At 41.4% G+C, this 12,572-nt stretch overlaps 1 protein-coding gene across 18 annotated transcripts in view; it reads right to left on the reverse strand.

Annotated features, from left to right (window-relative positions):
* The window catches only part of MECOM (MDS1 and EVI1 complex locus), a 259,851-nt gene that overhangs the window by 66,478 nt on the left and 180,801 nt on the right, over positions 1-12,572 (reverse strand). For 14 of the 18 annotated variants that reach the window (XM_033150607.1, XM_033150605.1, XM_033150599.1 and 11 more), the window contains exon 2: positions 7,696-7,830. Coding sequence is in view for 2 of the 18 variants with exons in the window: in XM_033150608.1 (XP_033006499.1) it covers positions 7,696-7,830; positions 11,961-12,011 (186 nt within the window). In the remaining 16 variants the exon portion in view is untranslated. Of the gene's footprint in view, positions 1-7,695; positions 7,831-10,590; positions 10,616-10,979; positions 11,180-11,289; positions 11,338-11,960; positions 12,059-12,572 lie in introns of those variants that run through there. The other 4 variants (XM_033150608.1, XM_033150612.1, XM_033150610.1 and 1 more) reach the window with 4 other exon arrangements.

The following is a 12,572-nucleotide window of genomic DNA, read 5'->3' on the forward strand; positions in this document are numbered from 1 at the left end:
TCTCAGCCTTGCTTTGGGGACTTGGTGAATGGATATTATTGCCAGGGAAGTGCTTTTGATTGACTGAGGTAAAACAAAAAGGAGGAGGTGGTAGATACGATCATTAAAGTATATAGAGTCCCAGCATTCAGGGCTGATTGCATGACTGACCTGCTGGAATGGGGCTTGTTCTGAGATGTAATGAAAACAGCAGCATATAATATTTTGTGCTACTGAGTTTACTGTTCTGATTTAGTAGCTTACTATATATTTTTATAATGATTTTATCTTCTGAAGTTTTTGAATTTATACCCCACATTTCCACCACTGAATTCAGGGTGGCTATTTTATTTTCACAACAACCCTGAAAGCTAGATTATGCTGAGAAACAATGGGTGGACCCCAGCTCACTCACTATTGCTTTGTGGGCAAGTGAGGGACCTGAGCACAGATTCTCCAAGTCAAAGTTGTAACCATTCTATCACAGTGTCTATATTCGCTAAATGCCTTGGACAATGTATATGAAAAAAATTGTACAGACATTTTAAGTAAACCAATAAAACAAATTCAGGTCACATCCATTTTTTTTAATCATACTATTGTGCTTCTTCTTCTGTAAACTTCAAAGCTTATAACATGCCAACATATGTAGAGGCCAAAATCCGATGCACACTTATTTAAGAGTACTGTGTATGCTCCATTCAGCACACTGAGACTTTTTTCTAAGTAACCTTGTATAGAATGGCCCTGCACATTAACAACTTATTGTTGTTATTCACAGAAGGACTCCTACACTAATTCCCTCCACTTCCTCCCCTGACCTTGCCTGCTCAATGGTGCCTCGTATCTGGTGTGGCAGGACAGCTCTTATGATGGACAGTTGTTTCAGTTACCATAATATATATTTCACCGTCTGAAACTAGCATGCAACAACCATGCCAGAGAATACCAGTTGCAGTTTTGCTGATGTGGTGTAGACACCTGTCCATATGCAGTGTGGCATAGAGAACTCGAATAAACAAAATGTCAAATCTTCCACCTAGTGTCAGGAAAATGGGGATACTTAACAATAATATGTTTACACAGGACTTTATTAAGTAAATTAATCAACATAATCCCACCTTGAGTAGAATTCAAGGTGAATTTTCTTACCTTCTTCTACTACCAGTTTTAAAAGGAAAAACAACAACAACGATCAAAAGGAGTTGGCAGAAACCACTGAGTTGAATTGCAGCTTAACATTTTCACTGTAGGCATCTTTAATCCTCTCTATTATTTCTTAAATGCTTGCAAAGATTATAAGATAATCTCCCATCAACAAATTTCTTTTCACTTAGAGAGAACGGCATGCTTGTCTGATTGTGCCTATTAAAGGCTAGTTGTCCAAGTTCTTTCATTGTGCACTGGCAAGTTTTGAAATGACTTAAGATTTCTGAAAACTTCCTTCCAATTTTAGGGCATCTCAGGACACAACAGAAGTTTAAAGCAAGTTTAAAGCAAGAGTGGTCCATGCAAGGCCTCTGAATATAATCCAAACTGCCTCTGGAAAAAAATTATTCCTCTCCCCCCCCCCCCAAAAAAAAACACAACAACAATTTATTTATATCCCTCCCATCTGGCTGGGTTTCCCCAGCCACTCTGGGCGGCTCCCAACAGAATATTAAATATAGAATCAAACATTAAAAACTTCCCTAAAAACATTCCCTTCAGATGTTTTCTAAAAGTCAAGTAGTTGTTAATTTCCTTGACATCTGATGTGAGGGCATTCCACAGGGTGGGCACCGCTACCGAGAAGGCCCTCTGCCTGGTTCCCTGTAACCTCACTTCTCGCCAGAAGTCCCTTAGAGCTGGACCTCAGTGTCTGGGCAGAACGATGGGGGTAGAGATGCTCCTTCAGGTATACTGGGCCGAGGCCATTTAGGGCTTTAAAAGGTCAGCACCAACACTTTGAATTGTGCTCGGAAATGTACTAGGAGCCAATGTAGGTCTTTCAGGATTGGTGTTATATGGTCTCAGCAGCCACTCCCAGTCACCAGTCTCGCTGCCACATTCTGGATTAGTTGTAGTTTTCAGGTCACCTTCAAAGGTAGCCCCACATAGAGCGCATTGCAGTAGTCCAAGTAGGAGATAACTAGAGCATGCACCACTCTGGCAAGACAGTCTGCAGGCAGGTAGGGTCTCAGCCTGCATACCAGATGGAGCTGGTAGACAGCTGCCTTGGACACAGAATTGACCTGTGCTTCCATGGACAGCCGCGAGTCCAAAATGACTCCCAGGCTGTGCACCTGGTCCTTCAGGGGCACAGTTACCCCATTCAGGACCAGGGAGTCCTCCACACCTGCCCACCCCATCCCCCCAAAACAGTACTTCTGTCTTGTCAGGATTCAACCTCAATCCGTTAGCCGCTATCCATCCTCCAACTGCTTCCAGACACTCACACAAGACCTTCACCACCTTCACTGGCTCTGATTTAAAAGAAAGGTAGAGCTGGGTATCATCCGCATACAGATGAACACCCAGCCCAAACCCCCTGATGATCTCTCCCCAATTGGCCTCTGTGGGTAGCATTACTATATGACGACAGAACATAACTTCCTCAGTTGGGGCAGTGGGAATTAATTGTGGTAAACTAGATTCAGATTAATTTTAATGTTGCCTACTCCTGGTCCAAATGTTCATTTGCTTGCTAATCACATTCCCCATAATAAATTTAACTATGCATGCAAATCAGTATGACTTCCAAATGGTTTAAAGGAAATGGTAATGCAACTTGTGAGTGCTGTACATAGTGCCATTTCTACATATTATACCATAAACAGTCACTAGAAAAAGCCATTGTGGAACTGCTGGTCTCAAGGCAGTTTGGTCAGCAGACTACTGAAACCTACAACCCACTTTTTCCTGAGTAGACTTACTAAGAGCAGCAGCACTGTCCAGAGGACTGTATTCTGGCTAAACTCCCAATCCTAAACCACAGTCAAGAACCCAGTGAAAAAATGGACTTATGCACATGTCTGATCATACACATCATGTACAAGAAAATGACTCTAAAAGAACAGCACTGGCATCCAGGCATGTATGTGTAAAACTAATTAAATTCAAATATATGTCGATGAGGCTGAATATAAGCAGTTGTTGGCAGACTTGAGCCACAGAATGAAGCTGCTGCAAATTAGCTTAAATGTATCTTCAAAAATACAAAATATTAATTAAATAGTGTTTGTGTGTGTAAGCAATGTGTTTTAAAATAATGGAAGGAACTTGATCTTTTAAAAAAAAAGTTTAAATAGTTGTATTATACTTGTTTGACTGTATAATAGCCCTACCATGTTTATTCCCAGTAGAACAAAACCAGGTGTAGTAAAACATGGTCTTTGTAATACAAAGCAAGCTAAAATCCATCTACTAGTCTAATTTTGGCATGAGAACTAAAGATGCATTTCATATTTTCACAATTCTCCATCATATGAAGAAATTTAGTGTTATATAAATACACACATAATACATGTGTTTTTAATATTAAAAATGTTGCATGCCCCCTTACTGGATTTCAAAAAGCAGTCAATGGCCTACTTGAAGCTCATGGAACATTCTGCTATCTTATAATAAAAAATGAGTTCGCTATAGTTATATTTTACAGTACAATCATAAACTTGTTCTCAATTGGAATTGCTCCCTAGTATGTGCTCTTAGGATTACATACTTTCTCGGGAGTAAATGTGAATTCCCACTCACTAAATTCAGTGGGACTGACTTCCAAATAGACATGCAGAGGATCAGACTTTGAAATATCCAGGACTGTAATTTAACATTTCTCTTTTCCATGAGGTTTGGTTTCAATTCTTTTATGCTTAAACTTTTGTGTTTTTAGGATCAACATCATGCAAACCCTTCCAATATATGCTGGATAAAAACAGGTACGCTTGTCTTATGGCTAATGAAAAAAATGTAGTGATGTACTGTAACACCAGTATAAGCTGTCTACTTCCATGAGGTATGGGGACTGCTCTACTTCCCTTGAGAATTCTGGAAACCGTAACATAAAGAATGTATAATTTACTACCACCTGGAAAACAGCTATTTAAACATTAAGATACCACAAATTTGTACTTTCAAACTGTTTCACACAAACCAATCTCTTCAAGGCTACAGTTCTCCAAATCTCCAAATTCAGATATATTAATAAAGTTATTGTATCCATTAAAAAAAGAGAAAACAAACTTGTATTCAGCCCGTCATGAAAATGTATGTGAAGCAGACACAAATTTGTTACAATCCAATGACTGGTAAGAAAGCAGGTTTAGTATGCAAAGATGCATGCAGATTTGTCCCAAAACACAATAAGAAACTTTTACCAAATTTTGCTCAAGCTACTGTCAAGTCCAAACTGATCCCCCCCCCCCCGAAAAATGCATTCCACTGAGAAACACGGATGACAAGCTCCTATAGACAGCACACTGTAAAGAACGGTAGTACCCTGGAACGGTGGGGGACGACGACCAATATAACAACCTATTGCACAGTATTTGGAATTCATTATTTGCAAACATCTTGAATTACATACTTTTAAGACTTATTAGACATGACAGGAGATAATAGGACAGCACTGGGAAATTCTAGATCAACTTTATTGGGAGGGGAAAAGGAATCTATCCCCATCCAGTCTTAAAAGTCCTGTTCTACATCCAATCAAATGAAATATGAGTTGCTCTCAGCATACATGTTTTGACTGCATCCCATTATTCTTGAGCTGTTCATCTTAGTAGGGCTTATTTATATAGTTATAAGAAGGAACCCAGACCTTTTGTAAAGTTGTTCCAAAGTGATGAAACCTGACCTTAGACAAGAAAGCGGGTGGGGGGAGGACAGTGGAAGAAGGGAAGCAAAGCACTTTGACAAATAAAAAAAAAGAAAGGCTTAAGCATAGACAACAGCAAAAAGTTGTTTTTCTTTCTCTAGGTGTTAAATGATAAAGGTTCTGCTGAGTGGCTAGATTGTAAAGGCTGGAGACCCAGCTGAAACCCTCCAGCAGTCTGGGGTTCATGTCTGTTTTGCAGTTTATCTTGCCTTCAGTGCTATAAATGTGAATTCGGCCTTGTTTCATCACACTGACAGCAACAACTTTCCCCTGTCCCAGATAAAGTACAGCATTTGCTAATGAATCTGGCAGGTAATTTGAGGTAATTAGAGATTAACACAATTACTGCTGATCAAGTACTGCTGTCCTTGGTCTCAATAGTTAATAATATATCTCAGTCAACTGGGGTGTTCATTAGGCGATGAGTAGGACTAATTCACCAACTGGCAGGCCTTATTCCTCATGGAGAAACAGAGTGAAACAACAGATATAGTAAATGGTTCCAGTCAGCTTTTTAAGCCTTGTGTTTAGCACTGCATGGCCATACCTATGCTTCCTTGGACCTCCTGAAATGAAAACCAAATTCTCTCTAGCCACCTGCAAATTCTGGATGTATTCTCTCCGTTTTAATGCCTTATCAGAGAGGTTTTCTTGTGGTGTGTGGGACTGCCTAGAACCCAGAGTGATGTGTATCCATACACATATGTAGAAAAAGCACCCTTTTCAAGAGTTATTACTTTGCATCCACACACACATAATATCAATTTCACAGTTTGTTTACTTTTACCTCTCCCACTTTGAGGTAAAACAATGCAGAAGAGGCAGATCGCCGCATGGAAAACTCACTTTAAGGCTTGAGGTGACATTTACCAACTTGTACCTTGACTCTAAACAGGTTTACTTTAAAGCAAAGGGACCGAGTTCCAATCATGTGTTTATGATATTAGTATTTGGTGGCCTGTGGCCCATGCTATTAAGTACTAGAATAGGTATGTGTAATTGTTGACCATGTAAAGAGATAAGAATTAACTTTCAATCTATTTTTCATGTTCCTTGCATATCTTGTGCAGTGTACTACACAAAGGGCAAGTGTTGTTTTTTTCATTTGCAGATTTGAAGAACAATCAGTTATATAAATATATATCTGCAAACGGTGCAGGATGGTGCAAAAATAAATACCTCTCCAGTGAATTAGGAAAAGAACTTGTTGGCAGTAGTACAGGTGCCATTACCAACTGTGAAAAATGTAAACATTAAAAAGTAACAAGTTCTGTGATGTTAATTCCAAACTGTGTGCATAGGTTGGAGCAAGTGTTACGTGTTTTAAACATATCCGTTTAAATAAGACATACGTTTTGTTATTTTTAGAACATTATCAAGATGCAAGCCCTTAGCAATTGCCCCCTTAAATCCATTTGGATTTATTTACTAAATTCACTTTCTTTTTTCCCAGCCAAGCTTTACTATATGTAAAAATAAATTGAGCACAACACTGGCGTTTCCTTTCTGTAAGTGGCTGCACAATCTCAGGATGGATCATTTTTCTCTGCTAACCAGACTGCAACTTTCAGAATGTATATTTCATTTGCTAATGGCCTTTATTGCTTCTTTACTTGAACCATGTGGTCGGCAAGAAAAACCAATAGTGGCCAATTCTGTTTGCTCAATCTTCTATGCCTTTAATATGGAGGCTTTAGGAAGTCAGGGCTTGAAGATATCTGACCCCAATTTTGAAAATATTTTGCTTGTGTTATTTGTAAATATGTGAAATTCTGTGAAAGGCAGAGCATAAACACACTGAGTATATCAAGGTAAATAATTTGACTGAAAATAATTGTTTATAATTGAAACTTTGTGTGTACTTGTGATTTCCCCCCCTTATACCCTGTCATGCCTAGGCAATTAAATCAATGTTATATAACCAACCTACCCGATTTAGGCTGCTATCCTGTGCATGCTTACCTGGGTTACTTCTCGGTAGACATTAACAGGATTGCACTGCTTTTATTGATATCAAATATTAACATAATCCATAGCCCCCTGCTCTAACCAGTTTGGTGTTTGCTTTAAAAGTCAATGGTGCTCAAATCCTCTAACTACATTAATTTTTAAAATCACATTATTGTATTTATTTTACATTTACAAGTTAAGCAGAGCCTGGAGAAGAGGGGATGCAAAGATGAATAATATAGCATTATACTGTTTCAAAGCAAAATGTCCTTCATTATTTTCTCTGGCTGCATTCCAGAAGTGCTATTTAAAGGAACAAATGTAATTAACATCCCATTCCTATACAGATTGAAATTTCTACTACTGCTGTAAATTATCAAGGAAAAAGTGGGAAATGATCTTATTTATTTCAGAAAGAGGGGTATAAAATGTGCAATGACTGGAAAAATATGTCTGGATATTGATAGGTAGCCGATAGTGGATATTTGAGAAGTTATTTTTACACCTTTCTTCACTGAGATTGATACAGAAGAGTATTTCACAAGTTTCTACTTGACAACTGGGTGGCCTTCTTGACCAGAAAATTAGCTGGAAAATATTAGCAACAAAGATGAATATATAGGCTTTAAATATGTTTGGGTGATATAAAGATCATGACCCCTGCTTGACATAAAAAGGGTAAGGATAAGTGGACAAATATTAGGGGAGACATATGCTGTTGCTGCTTTAAAAGCAACCACCACCACCTCTGTTCTGCTTTTCGCATCTGTGCTTTTCAATTTATGTACGCATAAACAGCAAATAGACCACACCATCCACAACTTTAGGTTGGCTGCTGTTCTGTTTTTCTCCTCCCAAGGATATCATAAAGCTCTTAAAAGTAAGCCCAGTAAATGTTCACTACATACCTGATCACTTATTTGACATGCAACAAGGTTGGGCTGATTATAGCATCCAGCAAATCTGATATACTTCAGCCAGTTTCCTACATCTGGCTGACTGGCATCAATGCAGAATTTCACATTGTAATACTCATCCAAGATCTAGAAAGAAAAGAATACAAAACAATAAATTGATGTTGTGTTGTGTCTTGTTTCTTGTTCGACTTGTACTAATTAAAAAGAAATCCCAGCTCTTCAAACAAACAAATAGGTTTCTTCAGTAGACTTCACAAAAATGATTAGCTCAAACAAGCCTAATAATTAAAGCAGCAATCAATCTATTGTAAGAGCATTCCCCCCAACATGTTTTGTAGAATCAAAATGCTGTGGAATAATCACTATAAGAACATATTAATTAAGTGCTGCAAGCTTTCCACACATAAGGGAACAGTCATGATTTTAATCATTTTTATGAAATGTTAACTTGTTAATCAGCAAACAAATGCAAAAATGATTAACCACATGTAAGGTGTTGCCCTTCAGCATTCTGTGTGTTTACCATCTTTCATAAAGCCTTTTCCATTCAAAAGTCTATACTGTACTAAATAAAGTTTAGGTTTCGAGGAATTAATTTTCTCCTAATGTTCCATTTATCCCTCTCACATGCAAACCTTGAATCACAACTCTTTAATCAAAGCAAATTGCAGGATTTGGCTAATAATAGGGCCTCTTATGCCACACCAAAGAAAATAAATGCAATAAAATGTAAACACTTGCTCGAAATGTGGCTATGTTCAGCACATGCCGCTAAATGGTTTCAGATATGTGGATAATAAACAAACTTAATGTGATTGCTGGTGGTTACTTTATAAACACCGTCCTATAAGAATAATATTATGATAACTGGCTAATTATTATACATGCAGTTTCACAAATTGCCAGCATACAGGCCTAACCTGAGGTTTCAACTGAGCAATATTTAAAGTGAAAATATACATTTTAAACATTTTACCTATCTTATGGCAAGCATGCTAACCAGTTGGTAGTGGGAAGTTTTTTAAAACCGAAGAACCCCCAATAAAAAAATGTGTTTGAAAAGAACCGAAAGGGGGAGAAACTGCAGAGAAAGAATTTGAACACATGTTCAGATCCACAACAAACAGTTTTGGCCTCCAAACTGAATGTCCTGGTGTTATTTATCATTTTAGTTAATGAAAACCTAAAGGAAGTTTCCTATCAAGGACTAAACAATCTGGTCTACCAGCTCCAGATCAGTAATTAAATGAATCCAGTGGGAAAGCTGCTTTATCTAGGTCCACCTGAAGGTTAAAGACAAAAGTTGGAGGGCACATTTCCATAGCCCTAGAGCAGTTTTAGCAAAGAGTTCAGGTAATCACCCAGAAGTAGCTTTAGATCATTAACTCCCCACAAACTTCAAGAGGACAAAGCAGAGGGCACAAAGCAAGAGGTACTAAGAAAATGCCTCTCATGTGTTTTGTTAACCAGTGAGGCACTTAAGAGCAACAAGGGTAAGACCAATTTCATTTGCTGAAAGAAAGAGGCATGCACCAAAATAAAAAAAATGAGACTTTGCTGGAGATTGCCAGGGGGGAAGTCACTTCAAAGTCAATCTCGCTAGGTGAACCTAGGTGTTGGATTCTTTACATACGCAATAGTAAACACTCTGGTCAAAAATCTTCATTGCATAGGGAAAGAAAATGTGACTTCTGAGTCACGAAGTCTCACATCCCCGAGTATGAAACTAACCTTGACCCCACTAACCTCCCCTCATCACCTGAGCCTCCAATTGGGTCGGGAAGAAAACAAAACAAACAAAATAAAAACCAGCCCTTTCAGTGGTGGTGTGCAATTGACAAACACTTGTTTCCAAAGCGGATTCTTTATGGTGTCCTCGGTTAAAATAAATGGCACTGAGATCTGGCAGAAAGCAAAGAAGCAGAAGCAGACGCTTGATTGCAAGGGCCAGTGTTCTTTGATTCGGGCCCCTTTCAAGGCAGAGGAAAAATAAAAGGTTATGGGAAGAAGATGAGCCTTGTTTCCAAGCCCTTGTTTCCCTCTACACGCAAACCCTCTGACTCTCTTCCCACAAATTTATTAAGCGATCCAACGGTTCAGATCTCCGCACAAAGTTCAGAAGGCAAATTAATCAAGAGAGCTCCGGGAAATGTGGCGAGGAGAGAGGGGGGGGGGGAGGCACGTGGAGAGGAAGAAGGAAAAGCTTCCCAGTTCCATACCTAATTCCTTTATATATAATTCGTTTTCGTGTTGACTTCCTTTCAACTCCAACTGTCACCAATTCAGCCATTGAAGTGTAAAGTTCAAGTCCAGGATTTTAAGTTTGTTTCTCTTTTTTCCCTCCTTTCAGCCGTTGTGTTTGAACATTTTTGGTGCACTTTCGGTAGAGACATAAAACTTATTGCGCTTAACATCGCTCGCTTCCCCTGCTTGCCTCCTTCCTTACCCGATCTGATGTCAAGTGAGTGACTTGCCTATTCGTGGAATATTCTAAGCTTAACTCCTGTTGGTTATTTTTAAAAGGAAAAATATATATAACCCCTCGCTCTGTCTGGAAGATTAAGTAAAGCAGAGGTATGGTTGCGACATGACCCCTCCTCAAATATCCTTAAAAGCAACACGTAAAACCTCTTGAAAATGCAACAAACGCTCCAAGAGTCACGTACCATTTATTCTCGTTTTACTTTTAATTTATTTACTTCTGAAATAACTGCAGTAACGGTGATATAACAAACCTGCAATTGCAGATGCCATTGCCTGCACTTTCACTCTCCGCACCCCGCGACTACTACAGCAATACAGTATGGCTAAAGTAACCTTTACCTGAGGCCAAATCTCCCCGGGCTTGCTTGGCAAGTACCTCGATCTGGGTCAGCTACATCTTACCTGGGACAGCCAGACAGGCATACCCACCACCCATCCCGGACACGCATCTCGCACTGCCCCCGCCCCGTCCCTCTGCCCCAGAGACAGAGGCTAGCCAGAGAGAGGTGAGAGCCACTGAGCGCGCGGGGAAGGTGGGGAGCCAGAGAAAGATCGCAGTTTAAGGTTTGTTTTTGTTTTCTTTGCAAGTGAAATCTGCAAAGGGGGCTGAAGAAGGAACCCAGGAAAGAGCGAGCAAGCGAGCGAGAGCGCGCCACCGAGGGAGGGAAGGAGCGAGGGAGGGAGAAAGAGAGGCGAGGGGGAAAGTGCCCGGGCCACATGGAAACACACTTTTTGTTGTTGTTGTTATGACTAGCTGGCTTGAGCGATCGTCTGGCAACGGCTCCTCTTACCTTGGCCCAGCTCAGATCACTAGGTCCGCTGCTTCCCAAAACCCCTTCCTTTCAGTGGGAGAGGGGAGGAAAAAAAGAAGGGCGGCGTATTGCAAAATAATAATGAAATAATAACAGCAGAGGCAATCAATCCTTCAGGCAGCTGCCAGCAACATCTCAAGAGGAGATCCGCCCCCCCTGCCTTTGCTTGCACACGCACACCCCCCACACGCCCCGCGCTCTTTCGCCGCCGCCGCCGCCGCTGCTCTCCAAAGAAGAGTGTCGCCTCTACAACCCGGTGGAGTCCCGCAGGCGCAGCTTCCTGACTTGCCTCCTGCAGCGTCCGATTTCCTTCTCCGGCATTTGTTGCGGGGGGGGGGGGAGAAAACTTTTTTCCCTTCTCCTCGCCTGAAAGCTTCTCCGGGTCCTTGAGGGGGCGCGGTGGTGGTGGGGGGTCGTTATTGAGGGGTCGGGTGTGTGTATGTGTGTGTGATTTTCAATGGGAAAGAGGCGAGGAAGGGAGCTGGTGGTGGTGGTTGGAAGCGGCGGTGATGCGGCGGCGGGGCGGGGGCCAGAAGACGCGCGCCGATTGCTTTAATTGTCCCCATTGATTCGGAGCTTGGCGTGTTAATTTCTTCCCATCGCCTCCCTTGCCCTCCGGCTGCTCGGGGCTTGCAGGGCGTGTGTGAGTGTGTGTGTTGCGTCAAGAAAGTTATGGGGGGGGGAGGCGGAGGGAAGAGAGGGAGGGAGAGAAAGAGCGAGAAAATAACTTCCTTTTCACTTCTCTGCCGCTTGATCACAAGGGAGGAGAGAAAAGGGTTTGAGCGAGTGTGTGTGTAAGGGGGGGGGGCAAGAAGGGGAGAAGAGCGAGGTTCCCCTCCCAACACTGCACACCTCTTCAGACCTAAGAGGTTCTTTTCCAATCGCAGACTCTCTTTGGAAAGGACCCCCCCCCCCGCGCTTAAAAAAAAATTAATTTTAAACAAAACAAAAAAAAACTACCTCCCCAGATCCCTTCTTGCAACCCTCAGCCGACAGGAGGTTCTCTTTCATGAGCTGTCTCTTTAATGAGAGAAGGCGCCCTCTCCGGCCAGTGAGGAAGAGGGTGGGGGGGGGGAGAGGAGAAGAGAGGTATCTCCCCCCCCCCTCCCCACCTCTTCGCCGATCGGAAGCCAGACAGAGGCTCCTCTTTCAGTAAATTTTTAAAGTGACAGCAGCCTCCTCTGGCGAGAGAGGTCACAAGAAGGTCGCCCAGACAGAAGTCCTAGCCAGGCAGACTGATTACGGATGCGCCCGTCCCCTTTAAACATGTCAGTTTCATCCATGTAATCACCGGCCAATGGGGAGATCTTGGACGGGAGGAGTCCCCCCCCCCCTTTTTTTTTTACTCCTCTCCACCCTCCTTTTTCTTTCGCAGGGAAGGGGGAAAGGGGGAAAAGAAACCCCATCACCACCTCGTTTTTTTGTTTCTGGTGTATTCAGAGAAAGTGCAACTCCCTTAACGCGGCACTTTCTCTGCGAATGTTTATTTAGGGAGAGTTTTACACAAATCAGCAGCTTTTTTTTTTTGCAAATTAGTATCGGTAGCAATAACGAAATGAGTTGAAGTTCAGT

This window comes from Lacerta agilis, chromosome 5 (assembly GCF_009819535.1).
Source record: "Lacerta agilis isolate rLacAgi1 chromosome 5, rLacAgi1.pri, whole genome shotgun sequence".
NCBI classification, from domain to species: Eukaryota; Metazoa; Chordata; class Lepidosauria; order Squamata; family Lacertidae; genus Lacerta; species Lacerta agilis.